General features: G+C 38.1%; 1 protein-coding gene across 1 annotated transcript; it reads left to right on the top strand.

The window, feature by feature from the left end:
• The first annotated feature begins 444 nt into the window (after nt 1-444).
• On the top strand, nt 445-19,544 carry cers1 (ceramide synthase 1). Its single transcript, XM_060883347.1, has 7 exons — nt 445-1,454; nt 10,124-10,283; nt 12,886-13,066; nt 13,750-13,911; nt 14,561-14,708; nt 16,676-16,815; nt 17,513-19,544. Exons 1-7 carry the CDS (start codon nt 1,224-1,226, stop codon nt 17,550-17,552), a joined length of 1,062 nt encoding a protein of 353 aa, XP_060739330.1. The 5' UTR covers nt 445-1,223; the 3' UTR covers nt 17,553-19,544.
• The last annotated feature ends 48 nt before the right edge of the window (nt 19,545-19,592 follow it).

The raw sequence follows: 19,592 nt of genomic DNA, 5'->3' as shown, positions 1-19,592 counted from the left end.
CACCCAGACGTCCACTGACGCCCATTTTAGTCTGCCACTGACCAGGATAAAGTGATTAGTGGATATAAAAACATTTCACTTATGACCTAAACATTGTGTGTTATTGTATAGGTGTTGACTATAGCATAGCTATACTACTAGTTGAAACTACAGTAGTTAACCAGTTAGCTAGTTAGCTAAATAGGTATTTATCACATATGCAGGGGCCATTTTATTAGATTTGTAAGAATATTAAGAGTTCATTAAAAAGTTTAGAACTAAGCACAGATCACATAACGGTATATAACACCATAATAATCACTTTCTTTTCTTCGATGAGTTAAACCCGTCCCATTGGTTGAGAGACAGTTAAACGCTTGTAGCGCTACGTCATGACGTCGCCACGCAGCGTTCTCTCACGCGCCCTCTTTTTTTTTTTTTTTTTTTAAAGCTTTCAGCACGTTGTCTAACTGAAAGTGCGGAGACTCGCGCATCAGCACCTGTAGCGACCGTTTGTATTTATTTACAACTTTGTTTTGTTTTGTTTTTTATTTCGAAATATTTGTATTTTTGTTCAGTGGATTTCCAGCTGAGGTGTCTTTAAAAAATGCAGCCGGCTTTTCACGATGTGGACTGAAAGCGGATCAGCAGCCGGATTCACACACGTCTTCGGATTATTTGTGATTTTTACGGATTTTTATTTGGTCTCAGATTATTAACAGATTATAGATTAGTGTTACAGACGGAAGATGTGGAGGGTTAATGAAGCGGGGGGGTTGGAGATATAACGGGAAATAGAGGATCCGCCATTTATCTGAGACGTTGTGAAACAGCTCAAGCTTATTATTATTATTATTATTATTATTATTATTATTATTATATCTCACCATAGCTCAGCTTAGTGCTGTCTATCTACATAAACATTGGGTATTTTTGCCATTTAAACTTAATTTCAAGACATCTTAAGTGCCATAAATTGTTTAATACGCTTAAACTATAATATCCTCTATGTCCCTGAACTCTATTATATATATGTATATATACAACGTGTGTAAGTATATAATCCAGTATAGTATAGTATAATATTACACAGGAAACCACTTTTAAATACAAGTGCATTACGAATTAGGAGGCCTGCTGTGAAGTTAAATAGCCTGAAGTCTATTTTTGGCTTAGTAAGCTACTAGTAAGCTTTTATATTAACCTCTAAAGAGACACACAGAGCTCCAGGTGTGTTAGAAATCATGGAAGGTGTGTTAGTAGAGGAGCCCATGCCAGGGTACCTGCAGCTCTTCTTCTCGTCCTGCAGTGTTATGCGAGATGCCTATAGAAACTGTAAAGATTGTGGCATCAAACTGTCCATACAGACCCTCCTGGACCATGCACACCTCACACCTACTGAAATCCTGCTTTTCTTCCTGTTCGTGGTGATGTGGACCAGTCTGAGATGGGCGCTGACTTATCACCTGTTTATGGTAAGTTTCTGCATGGTCAGGTTTGTTCAGGATATCTAATGTCTAGCACACAATTATTAATAACCCTTAGCATGAACTGATGAGTTGTTGTTAAAGAGATTACCAAACTACGCAGGACCAAATGTGAACAAATTTACAATGTTGCTATTATTTTTGGATATATATATATATTTATTTTTTTTTACGCTCCTGCCTAGCTATACAGTACCAATCAGAAAATCAGCACATAAGTGAATATGGCTACAGTAAAAGAATGAAAATTGAAATTGAAGTATGTTTGAAGCATGGTGGTGGTGGTATCATTGTTTTCATAGTTACTCTTGGCACCTTGGGTCTCTGATCCTTGATCTAATCCTTGAATTGTAGGCCATTGTTTTGGCCATCATCACTTGTGTTATTCTCAGAAAACACAAGTTTTGTGTGTTAATAAAATAATTTGACAGAAAGAGCTGTCTCTTGGCCTGGTCCATCTTGGGAAACATTTGCTGTCTATTTTGTGGTTATGTTGTAAATAGTGATTAAATATTAGACAATTATCTTGCATAATATAATGATCTGCATAAGTGCACATGCAGCAGAACCTCCTGAACATGGAGCACACAGAGGTGGCAGTATTTCTGCCCATCTCAACCAACCATGACGCACATCTGTGTTCTTCATTTCGCACTCAGGTTTTGCTAACTCTTTGTACTCATTAGCATAAAAATCCATACGAGTGTTCACTTTCTCACTAAATATTTGAAACGGTTCAGTAATGCTAGCTGGATGTCGAGCATCCACGCCAGATACAGTGAGCAGAGATACATGAGATTGTGTTGCAGATTGTGTGTGTGTGTGTGTGTGTGTGTGTGTGTGTGTGTGTGTGTGTTAGTTCTAAGCTCCTCAGTTTAATGAGTTATCTGAGCACGAGCACTTTGACCAGCGTCTCAGCAGCTACAGTGACAGTTATCATGGCTTATAAAGATCAGCAATTACTATGTTGTCTTTTGGTGTAAACATCATCTGGAAGAGATAATATGTGCAACATTAACCATTTTATAAGCATCTATATCTATATTTGCAGGGGAAAAAACAGAAGGATATACATAAAAAAACAAAACAAAAAACAGATAATGAACACAGAAAATGTACTCAAAAGCTGTGAGCAAGAAATTAATTTCATCTTCTGTCATGCACAGCAGATCTCTCAATCCAATTTATCATCCATTTGTTTTTTGTGGGAGGTTGAGTGCTGCTTCCACCATGTAAAAGTTTGGTTCAGGGCTTAATACCTTTAATACCTTAATATTTTGAAAGTTGTACAGTGTATTATGCTACCTAACGACCTCCTTCTATCTTGAACATGTGAGTAGTCACTGAAATTTAGAGAGTCCATGTATTGAAATGTATTGATTGTAAGTATAGTCAGTTCTTGGCACATGTCCCTATCTTGCTCTGGGTTTATCTGTTTTTTCCAGTCCTCATAAAACTGGAATAAGCTTTGGTGACTCAGGTGTTAAAGGTTTGTATATATTGGCATAACCAAGGCCACCCAGGTCAGTGGCCTTGAGATCACTGCTGTTTTATCATGGATATGTGTCAGGAGTCTTGAAATACAAAGGGCAACTATGGATAGTGGAAATGTAGCAATGTGGTGGCTCCTAGATGCTGAGTTATACGAAAAGCTTTCAGAGAAATAAGTTTTGTTTATCTATGTGGATACCCAGTTTGAATACCAATGCAAGAATTTTTATTTTCAGTGCGGTTTCATGGACTTGATTTATTTTTAAATAACACACTGAGCTGCCTAATTTCAGCAAAATGGCACATGTGACATTCCCTTGACTGATGGGTCTGAGGGTGTTAGTTTTCTATAACAGCAGCTCTGTGTATTCTGTGTAACAGAACATGCTGCATTTATAGCGTTATTAAAATCTTATACTAATTCGTTAATTAATTAATACTAATAGCTAACTGTAACCATAAATGGTTAAAAAAGTACATGTCATTTTAATAAATAATAATTATAGCTGTTGGCAAATCAGCTGTTGGTGGTATAAGAGAAATTAAATGTATATATAAAATAATTACCTCTGGGGTGGTAACAGTAACTCCACTTCATCACACATCCTATTTGGTGATTACATTTATAGTCCCTAGATCAGGGGTCACCAACGCGGTGCCCGCGGGCACCTGGTGATCCGCAAGGAGCACTTAAGGCGCCCGTGAGGCACGTTCTAAAATAGCACTGGTCAAAATATAGCTCCGCCTAAAAAAAATTTTCTTGAATAAATTTCAAGAATAAAACTATGTATATGTACATAACGAACTCTGGCCTTTTCTGAAGGCAAATGTCAATATTGCGCGCACGTCACGTCCGACTCCTGACATATTATTATTATTATTATTATTATTATTATTATTAAAAAGTGATCTGTGCAATTTTGCTCTTGAGGAAGTTTGTATCAAACCGGTAGCCCTTCGTCTCGACCCCAGTTCCCTTGAAGTATCCCTCAGTCTTAAAAAGGTTGGTGACCCCTGCCCTAGATATTGAGCATATGCCAAAACATTTATTGTTGGTTTGATCTATCGTCCTTTTTACGGTCTGGAATTCAACATGGAATTTGCACTGAATTTACTAGTGTAAAAAATATTTGTTCTCTTGGCCTTGGTATAACACTCATGGAATAGAAGTGATGGACTATAATGTCTGAGGGACTTGATCTGTCTTGTTTCTCCTCTTAGTTTCAGGGAAATCTCCAAAGCTGATTTCCATTTGCTTCCAGAATTTGCAATCAGTAACCTCTCTGAGTGTATTAAAAAAGTGTGTCCTAGAGTTTAACAAACATAATACAAACCCTGAGGTGACCTGAAGTAACCTGCGGCATTTAGTGTTAAAGTCCGCCGAAAAAACCACAACTGTGTGTGTGTATCAAACCGTTTTCATCAGATAGGGGGGCTGGTACACTGATACAGTGTGTACTATGATTTATTGATTATATTTTGTTATACGTCTTGTATTTATACTAGACTAGATTTGCTTTTGAAACTTTGTGGTCATCCTTGTTTGTGGAATTGCATGAAAATGGGAAATTAGCCATTTTTGCACTTAGTGTGATTGTCCACACAAACTCTCATTGCTGTGTGTGTACGCTCCTGTATCAGTTGTCTTTAGTAGGTTGTGGTCTAGCCTTACCTGTGGCTCCTTCAGTGAAATGCAAAAAAAAAACCAGCACCTGACTATTTGCATATCTTTTCCATCATGGGCACAAGTTGGAACATCGCAATTGTGTGTGACGTTTGGGATGCACACAAAGGATCTGATACTTTACATTGTCTCAGGGTCAGCACCTGCCTGAAACTCTGGTTTGGTAATAGATGTGACATTTTTTAAATCCAGATGCAATATTTAGATTTTCTGTGACAGTTGAATGTAATGTTCTGTAATGATGAATGACATGACAAAGGCTTTTGCATATTCACTACAGCAAGCAAATTGTCTTAAAGTGCCCTGTCTATTGTTCCTGTCACAAAACGCATTACTTCAATCTAAGCTTTAAAGCTTTTTCTCTTTAGCAATGTTGTATTTTGCCAGTAAAGCTTGTGTTCCACATTATCATTGGCTGAGAGGGCATTTGCCTTGCTTTTATTGCTCTTGTCGAACAGAGCAATGCTAGCTACATAGTTAGAACTATATTAGTTAGCAAAGACTCCTACTATAACAAGCATGAGTGGCTAGTTTCATTCGTCTTGGAGGACACATTATTCTTTGTCTTCCAAGGGTTTGAAACTGTGGTTTATGGAACGTGGGAAAATAACTACATTACAATTAGTGAAATGTGCTACAAAACAATAAAACTGGAAAATGACAGAACTCCTAATGCCAGTGGTGCAGTCTGTAGGTTAACCTCACACTCTCTCTGTAGTTTTTACCGTTGTAGCTGAGCTATTTGGAAACAGAGACCACAAACTCAATCAGACCATTAAACATCCTGATTCTTTGAGGCTTGTGGATACCTGTGGAGTTTTGTAGAAGCTGTACTATTTCTTATTCGGATGTGCTGTTCATACAGTAATGATCTTTTTTTTAATTTATTGGTTATTTCTTGTGTCTTATATTTTGCATTTGGTCAAAGTGATTGATCAGATGGCTACCTCATCAGCAGTCATACCCCCCCCCCCCAACTATTAAATGAAATGCATTTTCCATTATAATTCCCAATCCACCATCCTCAGAGCCATTATTTCTTTCAACTTGAATGGAATACATACTGGCAAGAGATTAAAAGATTTTATAGAAATATTATTTCTTATAGAGATTTTATACAGACAGACAGATACATCACTTTATTATCTGAGAGGTAAATTAATACTGAAACATTCTCAGAAATATGACTCTAAAGCACTTTCTAAAGCTAGACTGGACTAGTATTACATAGGGGTTTTTTAGTCCTGTCCAAATATAAAACACAATAGATGAGATATTTAAATGATTCATGTAATTCATCAAAAGTGAAAACCAGATGAGTGATTAAACCTAAGTAAGTAAGTTACTGAACAAATAAATGAAAGGGAAGTTACGCTTCTCTTCTCTGCAATTAGATTTGACTTTAATTCACATTACCTGAGGTAAACCTGGAGCCATTGTGCTGCTCACTAAACCAACAGCTTGTGTTGCACTGTCTCTGTATTATTAATGACAAACACTGAAACAAAGGAGGCTTTGCCAGATTGCCTCCAATTGCTGACAGATGTAATGATTGATTCAAATACAAGCTCTCTGTGCTCACTCAGCAGATGTGTTTGAGTCTCTTCTTTATGATAGAGAAATGATGGGATGTTGCTTGTAAAGATCAGTGTTTGAAACCCAGTGCTACTCTTTCCTGTAAAAATGTAACCAGTGCAACATATGATTACATTTCTCTAAGGTCCATTTCTCAAGGGATTAGCTCAATTTATTTCGTTGCTGGTTTAGGTTGGGAGTGGTGGTGTTTGCTGGAGATGATTTTGTTGGTTTGGAGTGGTGATGTTTGCTGGAGATGATGGTGTTGGTTGGTGAGGGCATCAGTACTGGGTGTGGTATTTTCATGTTGGCTAGAGAGTGCTGGTGTTGGTTGGAGAACATTGGTTTTGGATGGAGAGTGTAGCTGTTGAAGTGTGTTGGTGTTGGTTGGAATGCATCAGTGTTTAGTGGAGTGTGTTGGTGTTAGATGTCGAGTAAGTTTTTTTTGAAGAGCTGTGGTGTTTATTGGAGTGTCAGACTTTGCTAAAGTGAGTTGGAATTTGCCAGTTTGTGTTGGATTGATTGCTGGAGATATTTTGATTTTAATGTTTAATGGAAGAAATGTTTAATGTTGAAGTATAGTGACACTGCTGGTGGGCTTTTGATGGTGTACATTGGTATTTGATACTTTTGGTGTATGTCACAAGAAGTTGTCTTTCAGTGGCCTGGACTTTTGGCTCAGATATTTAAAAGAATGTGTGTGTACCTTGTGTTTGATTACAATTACACTAAGCTGCATTAACCAACAATTTTAGAATACTGATCTGTTAACAACTGCTCTACAGATTTTATACACAAAGGATGAGAGAAATGTCATGTTGAGATTGCCTTGGTTGCTGTGGAAACATTATGCCCCTCAGAGGAAATGTCATTTTGGCAGAAGTAGAGCAACTACTTTTAGGTTTGTGTACAACAAAAGTCATATTTTGTACTGTATGTCAACTCCGCACACTTCAAAACTGGGATTATGTCTGTGACTGTTGCAAGATGATTAAACCTCCTGTACTGTATGTTGTGGTTTTGTTTTGGCCTTCATGCGAGTTCTTTACTGCTGCAGATGGAGCTTTTAATATTTCATGACCATTTCCACAAGTACAAGAAGAGGATTGCTCCCTGCAAAGTGCTGACTGCATAAACAGTTGTGATGCAGGAGTTGTACACAAACAAATGTTAGAACACTAAGAAGACAAAGAACTGCTTAGGGAAAGAGATATCTGATGCACAAAACCATTAAATAAGTCAGTGTTTGAAAATGGCAAGTTTAGCATGCTAGCGAAACCCATGTGATGCTTGGAATCAGCTCAGGCACACCTTTTTTGTAACGACCAGTCACAGACTTGTTCGAAAAACATATTTGTTTAAAGACTTTGCCCAGCTTCCATATCTGTGACCGTCATGCACAAGTCTCCATGCAACCTTCAGGGTCTGTGATTGTTGTATTGTTTGTGGAAGCCAGTTGACCTGTAGTCCTACACTTTGGACTTACTTGAGGTTTTTCTTCCAACTGTGCTGTCATTGCAAAGGCCAGTGCCTGATATTGACAAGTGTCATATATTCCCAGTGTAAAGCATTACCAAATTGTCTTTTGTTCAGCTTTTTTTCTAACCTGCTTAATATGTTAAAGCAATTTTGCACAGGATATGGTTTGCATACTATTATATTCACTAATCACCACTGTGTGGATATGGCAAAACAGTGAAGCAGATGGTAAAGCTAGCCTAAAAACAGCATTTGCTTTAGCTGCGAAAAGATGACTAGTCTACTACCATTTTTTTTAATAACTAGATACGTAAAATTTAGCTGTCAACGCCTAGCAGAGAATGAGTCATAACTCTCAGTCAGATTTATTATGTTCAGCAACAGTGATTAGACATGAGTGTATTTTTATAAGATGGAGCTGGAGTGTAAGGGTATAAGGTGGGGTATGGGGACACACTGATGACAGCTGGTCTCTATAAATACCCCAACATGATAGGATGCATGTGGATCCCCTCAGAATCAGCATTTAGCTATTTCACCCTATCGCATAGCAACAGCTGGACGTCTGAGCCAGTCAGAGATGCTGCTGCTTTTCAGTTATGATTATTTCACTCCTTAATTAAAAGAGTGGTATCATGCGATGCCTTTCTGTGGTTTTATGGTGTCCCTTTCTCATCCCTGGCCTCCATTCACCCACACACGACACTAATTGTAAATAGTTATTATTCAATGTCTCTGATTACAATAGCCCTATGTATGCATGTGGCAGTGGGCAAAACAGATAGACTTTTACAGAGAGAATTAAGCTAGCATTACTTCTAGTGGCACATGTGCACGTGCACACACACACATACACACACTCACACACATTCTGTGATGAAACATCCACAACCTTAAAACATCCACCGGGAAAAACATACATGTTTTTTCTATCATTAACTTGCCCATGTAATACTACTAAGGTCTGACACTGTAAACAGATCTTACTCATACACTTCTGTGAACATATGTGATGAAACTAATTCACCTGTTGATTCAAACGTCTGCGATTGAAACAGAATTTTTTTGTTTGTTTGTTTTTTTAATCCAGTGAAAACCCATCATAAAAATTCTAAAAAGTACATTTATAAAGATATACCAATAGCAACTCAGATTGCATCCTACAGGAGTCTTTAACATGCTAAAGTTTTAGAGTCTACAAATGCAGCACTTGCATCTACACACAGTATCTATCGTGCAGTTCATTACATTCCGTTACATTTCTAGCATTTAGCAGCCGCCCTTATTCAGAGCGACTTGCATTTAATCTCATTTTATACACAACTGAACATTTGAGGGTTAAGGGCCTTGCTCAGGGGCCCAACAGTGGCAGCTTAGTATACCTGGGATTTGAACTCACAACCTTCCGATCAGTAGTCCACCTTAACCACTAAGTTACCACATGCTCCTAGTACAGAGTTTAGTAATGAACATTTTACTACTTTGCATTTTTTCTCACTTAGTGTCAAGTGTACCAAGTGTCTTGAAACGTGTCAATACTTTTTACCATTTTTAGCACTTTTAGAAGTATGTGATGTGAGACAAGACTTCTCCCTTCCTGTTGTTTATCTGCCTCTCAGTTCCATTCTAAGCAAAAGCACATGAAGATTTACTGAGAAGCTTAACTCCAAGGTCCTTCCTGTAATGTGCGTTTAGTAAGACGTGTCCTTTTACAGGAACCTGAGAGCAGTTTGTACTGCAGTTTGTAAATGGTACCATTTGAAAAATAGTACGGTGCATGTTGGGCTATAATTATCCTTTAAAACTCAAACATCAACATGAAAACAGAGAAGATACAATCAGAGAAATATAATCACTAGAATAGAATCTAGGTAAATTATTAGATAGGAATTTAAATAACTAGTTTATGTTACATTACTTGTTAAATGTTGTATTTATAAATGCTGTATTTAATGCACAAAATATTATTTACTCTTTTTTGCCCTCCATGGTATTTTCGCAGTGCTAGAGCTCTGTTCTATATCCCAGTTTAGCATCATGAATAAAAAAACACTGCACCTCAAAACATGTTTGATTCACTTTTAAAGATGAGTCGATTTAGAGTCATATTGCTTTCTCACTAAAGTTCACTCAAACACACTAACATCAGCTTTCTCACATGCTCTTGGAGTGTAATGGCTGTGATCTCACCTGCCTAAATAACCATGGCGATGGAAAAGCTGGGATTCTTTTAAAAACGTGTGTGTGTAAGCATCCTGTTGCAGAAAGAATGCTGATTATGCTGTTTGACACTTATCAATGTATGATGTGACATTTTGTGACTAGATAATGTAGATGCAAGTTAGATGTAATTCTACAAATTTCTGAATGCTGAACAGATTGTACTTAATACTGCTAATATAAAAAACCTGCATGTTTTCTGCTGTAGCCGTTTGCCCAGTGGTGTCGTCTCCATCCCAAAGATGTGGTGAAGATGCCAGAAAGTGCGTGGAAGCTGGTCTTCTACACGGTGTCCTGGTCCTACTGCACCTACCTGCTCTTCTTCTGCAACTATGGCTTCTTCCACAACCCTTCATCTGTCTTTTACAGTAAGTTGATTCATTTTCGATGACAGCAGCTGTGACAGCAAATCACAGGTTTATAGATGATGAGTGCGCTCATGGTATCTATAGTAATGGCTAGAGCTGTGCTATTAATCGTTATTATCGTTTAATTCGAATTTGTGGTTTATGTTGATGTTGAAAAACGAAAATCGATCTTCCCCCAAAACAACAGGTAAAAAGCAGGTAAACATAGCGGACACATTTTCCCACTTTATCCCATATGATAAGCAGGGGCCTCGATGGAAAGATATTACTGATGGTGTGGCGCGTTACATCGCTAAAGACATTCTGCCCATATAAACAGCCTGGATTCGACCCCCGATATGAGCTTCCAAGCCGAAAGTATTTTTCTGAATTTTCTCAAAAAAAAAAAAAAAATCTATTCTATAGTATCTGGTGTTTTATTAGTTTTCTCTAAAATAATTGTTTTAAAATCGAAAATTGAATTTTGTCTCAAAAAATCGGCGATTTAATTTATAAGACATATCGCCCAGCTCTAGTAACGGCTCATCCACAGGGACTTGTACATTGGATATTTCACATAAGCAGGTTGTATCAGTAACACAGCACCGTAACAACACCCAGTTGTTTATTTTCCCATAACAGCACCACACAGAGTGGTTTGCTCCTTACAAAAAAACACACACATCCAGACAATATCTGTCCTGACAGATGATAAAAAAGCACACCACCACAGAGTTCTGAACATTCTGCAGCAATGTAAGATTACAGTGTGTGAGCATTTACTGTACAAGAGCCTTATGCATTGTGGTGGGAAAAGCTGATTTTGTTTTGCTGAAGAAAGCACTCTACTCTTGTCATTGGCCTGAGAGCTTTAGAAAGCTCTGATCAATAAACATTAGCAAGACCCCAGTGCATAATTAACATCCCCTGTGGTATTTCTAATGGTGGGTACTCGCTTCATCCTCACATAACCTCACACATGACAATCCGTGGAAAATTGTTGTTAAAGCTACAGCGCTTTTATGTCAGATTCTCCATCATTAGGCTCTTTTTTTTTGCTGTAGTGATGAACAGATCTGAGTGAAGTGCAGCTATAGACACCAAAGCAATGTACATTTTTTAGATTAACTTTTCAAAAACAAAGAAAAAAGAAACAGGATAATCTTTTGGACTCTGTGTCATTACAAGTGCTGTAGTTGTGTTTCAGGAACTAGAGTAAGAATTATTTGTATATTATTTAAAATAATTTATTTTGATTAAAATCTGAGAGGTGAAAACAGATTAAATGATGTAGGTTTGAATTGCCTACAGTTGCTGTTGTTAATTAAAGATAAAACTATGCATAGAAGATGCAATAATGCATCTCGTGCTTTTTTGGTACACAGATGAACGATACAGATACTGAAATGAGTAATTAGTTGGTGTTGGTCAAATTGGTGGGTTGTGAAATGTTGTATTTAGCTCTGTTTACTTTGATAGCTGTTGAGGATGAACTTCGTGCACTAAGTTTTATGATCTTTATAGTGTTTAAATAGTGAGTTAAATAAAGCTGGGCACCCCCCCTTTCTGGAGGGAGAAAGGAAGTGTAAATGACTCAGTGCTTACTCTCACGTGCCACAATATCTCTGCACACTTTACGCACGTGTGCGTTTGTGTGTGTGTGCATGCAAATTGCAGCACCTTTGTTCATTTTTAATGACCACTCTCTCTGATACTGCTCTGTGCACTGGGGTTGGCTATCTTCACACTCTCTTGAAGATTAATCACACTGTTAATGCACCATGAAATAGTTTTATTAGGTTACTATTGCAGGAAAACGTTGTAGTTCCTCCTCTTAATATTTTCACAGAGAAGTCATTGCTGTCATTTCGTGTCCTCTGTTTCAACATGTTAGACGTAAGTTTAAATATTAAACTTAATTTCAAAATTAGATATTGGTATCAGTGTTTATCAGTATATGAGCATGCTGTGACACTGATACCTGATACTGTTCATTATTGCTGCATCTCTAACTAAAAGTATCTCTCTAATCTTTTTGCTAAAGTTGCACTTGTTTTTGTTTTATCATCTTTAAGTTAAATGTGAAAATGTAACTATAGACAATACACCTTTGGCATATTTGCACCTTTGTACACTGCCGCTGTACTGTCTTCATTATTGAAACCTCTCAGGCTCATGCAGTTTTTCATTCTTTATATTTCATTTGCACTGTTCTGATACCATCTGCACATGTCACTTTGCACTAAATCATTCTCTATTTTGGACTTCAAATTTAATGCTACTTCCTGTTTTTCCCTTCTGGTTAGATGCTGTCTGCCTTTCTTTGGCTTTGAACTTGTACTCTTCTTAGTGAAGTTGGAGCTAATCTAATTTGCTGTAGTATAAGGGGAATAAACACTTGGGGATATGATGATGTAGGAAAATTCAGTAACTCACCACACCACTCTGTCGTTGATTATTTAATAGAATATTTTTCATTATTAGGAACATTATTTTGCTCACTTTATCACACACGTGTTTCTTTACAACAATATCTTCTTTACTGATCCTTCCCCATAAGAAGAACTTTGTTTCAATGTTTGATCATCACTAATACATTAATCCATGAATATTTGATCAATAGATTGGAAGAGTGGAATGCAGGTGCCCATGGACATCGCCTTTGCCTACTTGATCCAGGGAAGCTTTTATGGCCACTCCATCTACGCCACGATTTACATGGACGCATGGAGGAAAGACTCTGCCGTCATGCTGTTGCATCACTTCATCACTCTGGCCCTGATTGCATTCTCCTACGCCTTCAGGTCAGGGGAGAATTTAGCGTTTAAAATCTACTGAACATAAAAGCAATCAAATCTATAAATCATTTGCCATTGTTGTGTATGAAGACCAGAGTTTCTCAGCCTCTGGTAGAAAAATAACAGCTTCTCGGCCTCTGGTAGAAAAAAAAACACCATGTCTCATGTTTTTATGATTTGTTAACAGTTTTATTGAATTCTAAATCCAGGTCTTTCTGTTAGAACATGTTACTTTCAAGTGCTTTATTACAGGCAGAGGTAAGCTTTAGGTATTCTAACATCTTCAGGACAGATTTTTTTACTGCTGTATCTCTAATGTAAGTGAGACCAAGAGCTAATTTGTTTCAGAGATATAGATAACTAGGTATAGATTAATATTAATAAAGAGACATTTGTAATTTTTGGCAAATTGCTGCGTTATAAGAGGAAACAATATGGTGGTAACAGAAACTCTACTTCATTAGATACCATTTTATTGTTGTCTTATAGTTTGCATTGTTGTACTGTTACAGGATTTATTTTTACTTTCTGTGATTAGTTAGAGATATTTTTGTTCTAATGATAAGCCATGGAGGCTGGGAACTTGGCTACCCAGCTGTCTCTCTATATAGAGACTATATAGTCTTTATATACAGTAGTTAGACTCACTATGCTTACATGGGAGTATTTTGTATTTTCTTCTTCTAAAGGTTTCACAACATTGGTCTCCTGGTGCTGTTCCTCCATGACATCAACGACATCCTGCTGGAGTTCACAAAACTTAATGTCTACTTCAAGATCCGTGGAGGAAAAAGCCACGTGATCAACGATGTCCTGTCCAGTGTGGGCTTTGTAGGCTTTGGCATCACATGGTGAGGCCTGCACATGAAACACACACACATATGATCTCTTTGTAAAGGCAGAATATACCACAGGGTTTTAACTAAACACCTGTGAGGTTTTGATTAGTGTGTCAAAAGGCACAGGATTTAGAATCATGATATTTGCTTACAGCTTCTGAATACAGCACTTCAGGTACAATGTATAACAATATATAAATTAATATAACCATCTGAGAGTTCATCGTATTCATACACTTGCTTGTGATGTGATAAGAAAGGAGCAAATGACAAGCAACAACACTCCAAGAGATACAACATGGGGAAATCTGCATTACATTTTACTTCCACGATACTGAAGAGCCCTAATGTCAGAGAAAATGATTCCGCAGCTTCTGAACAGCCGAAATCCAGAACTCTGTGAACAACAACCCTGTGGTGTAAAGGTGCATAAACTGCATGACTCTGTAAGACTGATTTAATGTCATTTCAAACTGAAGAAAAACGAATACTTAAGGAGATTATTGGTGCAATTTGCATTTCTTAGGTGAATTCTGTGTGTATATTGTATATCATTATCTTCTTTCTCCTTCAGTTTTCTCCAGTTTGGTGTTGTTTTCTCTGTCCTACCCCCTCTGAGTCGCTGGCTGTTCACCTAACCCTGTTCTTGTCTCTTCTACAGGTTTTGCTTCCGACTGTACTGGTTCCCTCTCAAGGTGCTGTACGCCTCCTACGTCACCAGCCTGCAGTCTGTCCCTAACATACCTTTCTACTTTTTTTTCAACGCTCTGCTGTTTGCACTTCTGCTTATGAACATCTACTGGTTCCTGGTAAGACACCGCAGCTCTGAAATATCACCCTTCTATATAATTGCAGTTTTATTTCCACTTTAGTTCAGCAATTCTTTATGACGCAGGTCACCCGAGAGCAACTGAAAATTAATGCAAAACACAAACCCAAAATTTACAATGCAAAATAATGGAAAACGAGTCTTCCAGACACACTCACACACATACATGGACTCCCACTGCAGTCCTAGATTGAACCTTCTCCACCACCAAATCATAATCATGTTATTTGTCACACTCAGTGCAGCCATGTTTGTGATTTGCAAATCTAGCACGCTACACTAGTTAATTTAATCATAATTTAACCACTGTTTTGAATTTAGGCTTACAATTTGTCAGGTAGATTTAACCTCAGTGACTTCAGGCATGCTCGTTTTAGCTAGCTGGCTAGTATTGTATTAGCCAAACACTATTAAAAGTATAATGTTAAAACATTTTATCACTAAATAACATCACTGTTGTAGAAAAGGTTGCTGTAACTCACTCAAACACACACACACACACACACACACACACACACACACACACACACACACACAAGCTGTCTTCTTTGATCTAACATGACGAGCAGTATCTATGACCTTAGCACAATGCTTGGGGCAGTGGTGGCTCAAGTGGTTAAGGCTCTGGGTTGTTGATCCGAAGCTCGGGGATTAAGCCCCAGCACTGCCAAGCTGCCACTGTTAGGCAATTAAGCAAGGCCCTTAACCCTCCCTGCTCCAGGGATGTTGTGTCATAGCTGCCCCTGCGTTCTGACCCCAACCTCCTCAGTTGAGATATGCAAAGAAAAGTATTACACTTTCTGTGACGTATACAGTATGTGGCGATAATAAAGGCTTCTATGCCCTAATTTCATTCATTCAATTTAATTGGCTTTCACAAACAATATGGAGGAATTGTTCAGTGACGTGAACGTCAGATGGGTGAACTCCATGGACAGTCTTTACCCCAGAGAGGTGTGTGTGACAGAGAAGGTGTGTCTAAGCAGATTCATTCTAATGTGGATCGACAATCTCCTTCCTGATGTCCTGAAAACTGTCAGATTTGAACAGCTCCACCTGCAGTATTGGATAAATTGTACATGACCGACAACAGGAAACTGAAGAGAATATACGTTATTCACAACCGCTCATAAACTTCGTATCAGAATTTTGTGTTGCTGAGAACTTTTTTTTAATGATTGTGGAGCTGCACAAGCCTGCAATAGACTGAAAATCTCCTTGAAACTATTTCTTCAGGATATAAAGGAATAGATGGAATTAATAGAAGGTTTTATACAAATATACATGACCTTATACCATTGGAAGTGAAATAAAAAATATTGCTTTAAATAAATAAGAGCTAGGGGGCACGGTGGCTTAGTGGTTAGCACGTTTGCCTCACACCTCCAGGGTTGGGGGTTTGATTCCCGCCTCCGTCTTGTGTGTGTGGAGTTTGCGTGTTCTCCCTGTGCCTCGGGGGTTTCCTCCGGGTACTCCGGTTTCCTCCCCCGGTCCAAAGACATGCATGGTAGGTTGATTGGCATCTCTGGAAAATTGTCCGTAGTGTGTGATTGCATGAGTGAATGAGAGTGTGTGTGTGCCCTGCGATGGGTTGGCACTCCGTCCAGGGTGTATCCTGCCTTGATGCCCAATGACGCCTGAGATAGGCACAGGCTCCCATTGACCCAAGGTAGTTTGGATAAGCGGTAGAAAATGAGTGAGTGAGAAATAAGACCTACATTATCTTGAATGATAATATTACAATAACATAATTGTATTTTTTATGTTACAATTGCATTAACCATGTTTGAGCTGATAGATGACTTATATGATTCAGTCAGTCTGATTCAATCTGTAAAGCTTTGCCTTGACCCTCACTTGTTTCCATTAACGGAATCTTCTTGTGGTGAGGAGAGGGAGTAGAGCAATCACTCACTAAACACATCTCCACTTGCATGTGCTGTACAGTTTATTGTGCAGATGGTGGTGAAGGTTCTGACCGGGCAGATGAAGGGGATCAATGATGTGCGTGAATATGAAGAAAATGAGTTCCAGAAATCCCTTGAGGCTGAGAGCCATAGCTCAGGACATCAGCGCTCTGGAGAAGGGTGAGTGGGGTATTAACAATGATTTCTCAGTTAGTTTGTTCCAGGAGATGTGTGGGTGAGTTTAGGGTTAGTTGTGATTGTGTATGTATGCTTAAACTTGATTAAGGACTTTATTACCTGAGTCGAGGTATCCTCAGTCAAATCAGATATGGACTAAAAGGATCTCTAAAAGAAGCCTCATGCAGCTCTTTTCCACTACCAACATGGTAGTCATTATAATGGGAACATTTACACACTTATTTGAGGATTTGGTGTGGTGTCATAACTCAGGTTAATATTTTAAGGCCATGTCTCCTTTATGGGGACTGACACCCCACTTCCTGAGACTTCTTTCAAGTGACCAAATTCAACAAGTCCACTCCTCTTTCACTGGAGCTAAACATACAAGCCACTTTTCCTTTACTGAGACTGACAGTGACTGAGGGCCAAGCCTCCTTCACTGGGACTGACTGACAGGCACTCAGATCCACAAATCTGTGCCTAGGAGTGATGGGCACTAAGGCTAATCTTCCTTCACTGATATGGTCTCATATAGTCTGCCTCAGTCTGACATGTCTGTTAGAGTTAAATAGTTTTTGACTGTCTGACCAGCAAAACAAACAGATAGGATCATATTGCTGATTTGTACATACCTTGATTGAGGCCAAGCCTTATCTCTCACTTTTCTCTCTCTCTCTCTCTCTCTCTCTCTCTCTAGGAAGCACACACGGAATGGAATCAACAGGAAGCATCAGTAACAGCCTCAGTGCTATCACCTGCTGGCTCTCTACAGCAATTACAATGAACAAAAAGGGCAGTTTGACTCTGGCACTCCGTTCGTACTACAGGAACAAAAAAAAAATCCAGATTTTTAGACTAATTTCTTTTTTGTCTTAATTTAATAAAGCGTGAATATTATTTTAGTGGAATGATATTTAAGTGTCACATAAAACGGGTAGAAGTGAAGGTAAAATGTTATTGTATGTGTAAATTGTTAGTACCGATATGGGGCAATTTAGTTTTTAGTTATTCACACTATAATTGTTTTCTTTAAGGGTCCATATATGAGATTTACATGAGAGCGTACCCAAAGTTGCTAACATGTAAAACTTTATGGACACCATTTTTAATTGTAGAAACAATCAAATCACCTAACATACAATTCTGATGCACCACTCAGGAGCTTTGTGACTGTTTTTGTAGATCTAGATTTATGCTTTTAATCAGCTACCTTTATTACACTGTCCACTGATTTTTAATCTCTGAGAACTTGGTGCATCTCCCATGGTCCACCTTCTTTGAAATCATGTAGGTTTGACACTGTCTTTACACAAGTATTCCACAAGGCACTGCAACGAATTCCGTACCTCATTCGCATTCATAGAACGAACCCGTCATCACTGCATAATATACTCTGCTTTATATAAACAAGAAGACCGTCTACACAGGACAACTAGTGTTTACTAGATATACCATAAACGCCTTATGAAATTTTCCATATTTAGCCTCTTTTAATAAATAAATGTTTTATAACAATCCTCTCTTACCCAAACTATGAAGAGCTCAATCCTGTTCATGATAGAGGTTTGTGTGTCACTAGTTTGCACTCAAATTTTTTTTTTTTGCAGCATATGCATTTTAATGACCATAGTAAATGTATCAGAGTGCTATGTGAGTATAATGGTATTTTTTACACAGGGAGAGAGAACCACACTCTGTTAATGAATATAATGAAACCTGTATCTTTATGTTGTTGTTGGATTCTGCAGGGTTCCCTGTCTGTTTTGTTCTAGCTTTAGATAGGTGCACACAACCTGCCTCAAGTGTGACTGCTTTTTTCCAGGACAGTAGTTCACCACTGGTTTTCACACTTTTTCTTTCTTTTAAAATGTTTTTTTTTTTTTTTTGGCAATTATTGCTTTCTGAACACTGGCCTTGTGTTACTGCCTGGGTGTGTGTGAAGTATCATTGATTAACAATCAGGCTAGATGATACGGATTATAATTACAGCAACCCAAGACCTCCTAAAACCACCATACGGCTTCTACAGTAATGTATTTCTGCACAAGGTCTCTAGTTTCCAGTGTTTAAAGGGGTTAAATGTGCCAAAGGAGAACCTGATGTACACCAAGTTAGCTTTATAGCACAGTGCTGTTGAATTCTGGATTGGCCAGATGGTATTGATGTATGTTCTGTAGCAGCAGCTGTGACAGTAGTGCAGCTGATTTGTTATTGTGCTCGTATCATTACTATAATAACAGCTCATTGGCATGGACTTGTTATGCGGATGCTAAGATGCAGACCTAATGCTGTGGTATGAGAGGAATAAAACAGAATTTCAGAATATGCTGCTATAGGATTAAAATCAACTTTGGGGTTGTAAGAGAAACTGTGCTTCATATAGAGTATGTTGAGCATGTTATAGCCTTTATCAGTGTCAGTTAGGGACCACAGCACTGCTGTTATCTGGGTGGGATTTTTTTTGTTGTTGTTGCTGCTGTTATTTTTGGGGAATTGTTTTTCAGTCTTGCAGTAAACTTACAAAAATGTCATACATTGTAATTTCTGTGCATTGTTTGTTAGCGTACATATTCAACATTGGGCTGTATCAAATAGCAAAGTGCACTGTTTTTATTGTTTGTTAGCGAAATAACTAGAGAAACAGGGCTTTGATTAATCCCTTAAATATGTAAGAAATTTTCCCTTGGACCACATATTTTGGCAAATAAACTTGAATTTTTTCAGTCTAATATTGAATGCAGCTTTTTTTTTTTGACTCTTGTGTAAATATTCAATGA

This window comes from Tachysurus vachellii, chromosome 1 (assembly GCF_030014155.1).
Source record: "Tachysurus vachellii isolate PV-2020 chromosome 1, HZAU_Pvac_v1, whole genome shotgun sequence".
NCBI lineage: Eukaryota > Metazoa > Chordata > Actinopteri > Siluriformes > Bagridae > Tachysurus > Tachysurus vachellii.
The sequence above is the reverse complement of the archived record's forward strand: the minus strand, read 5'-3'. Positions and strand labels throughout refer to the sequence as shown.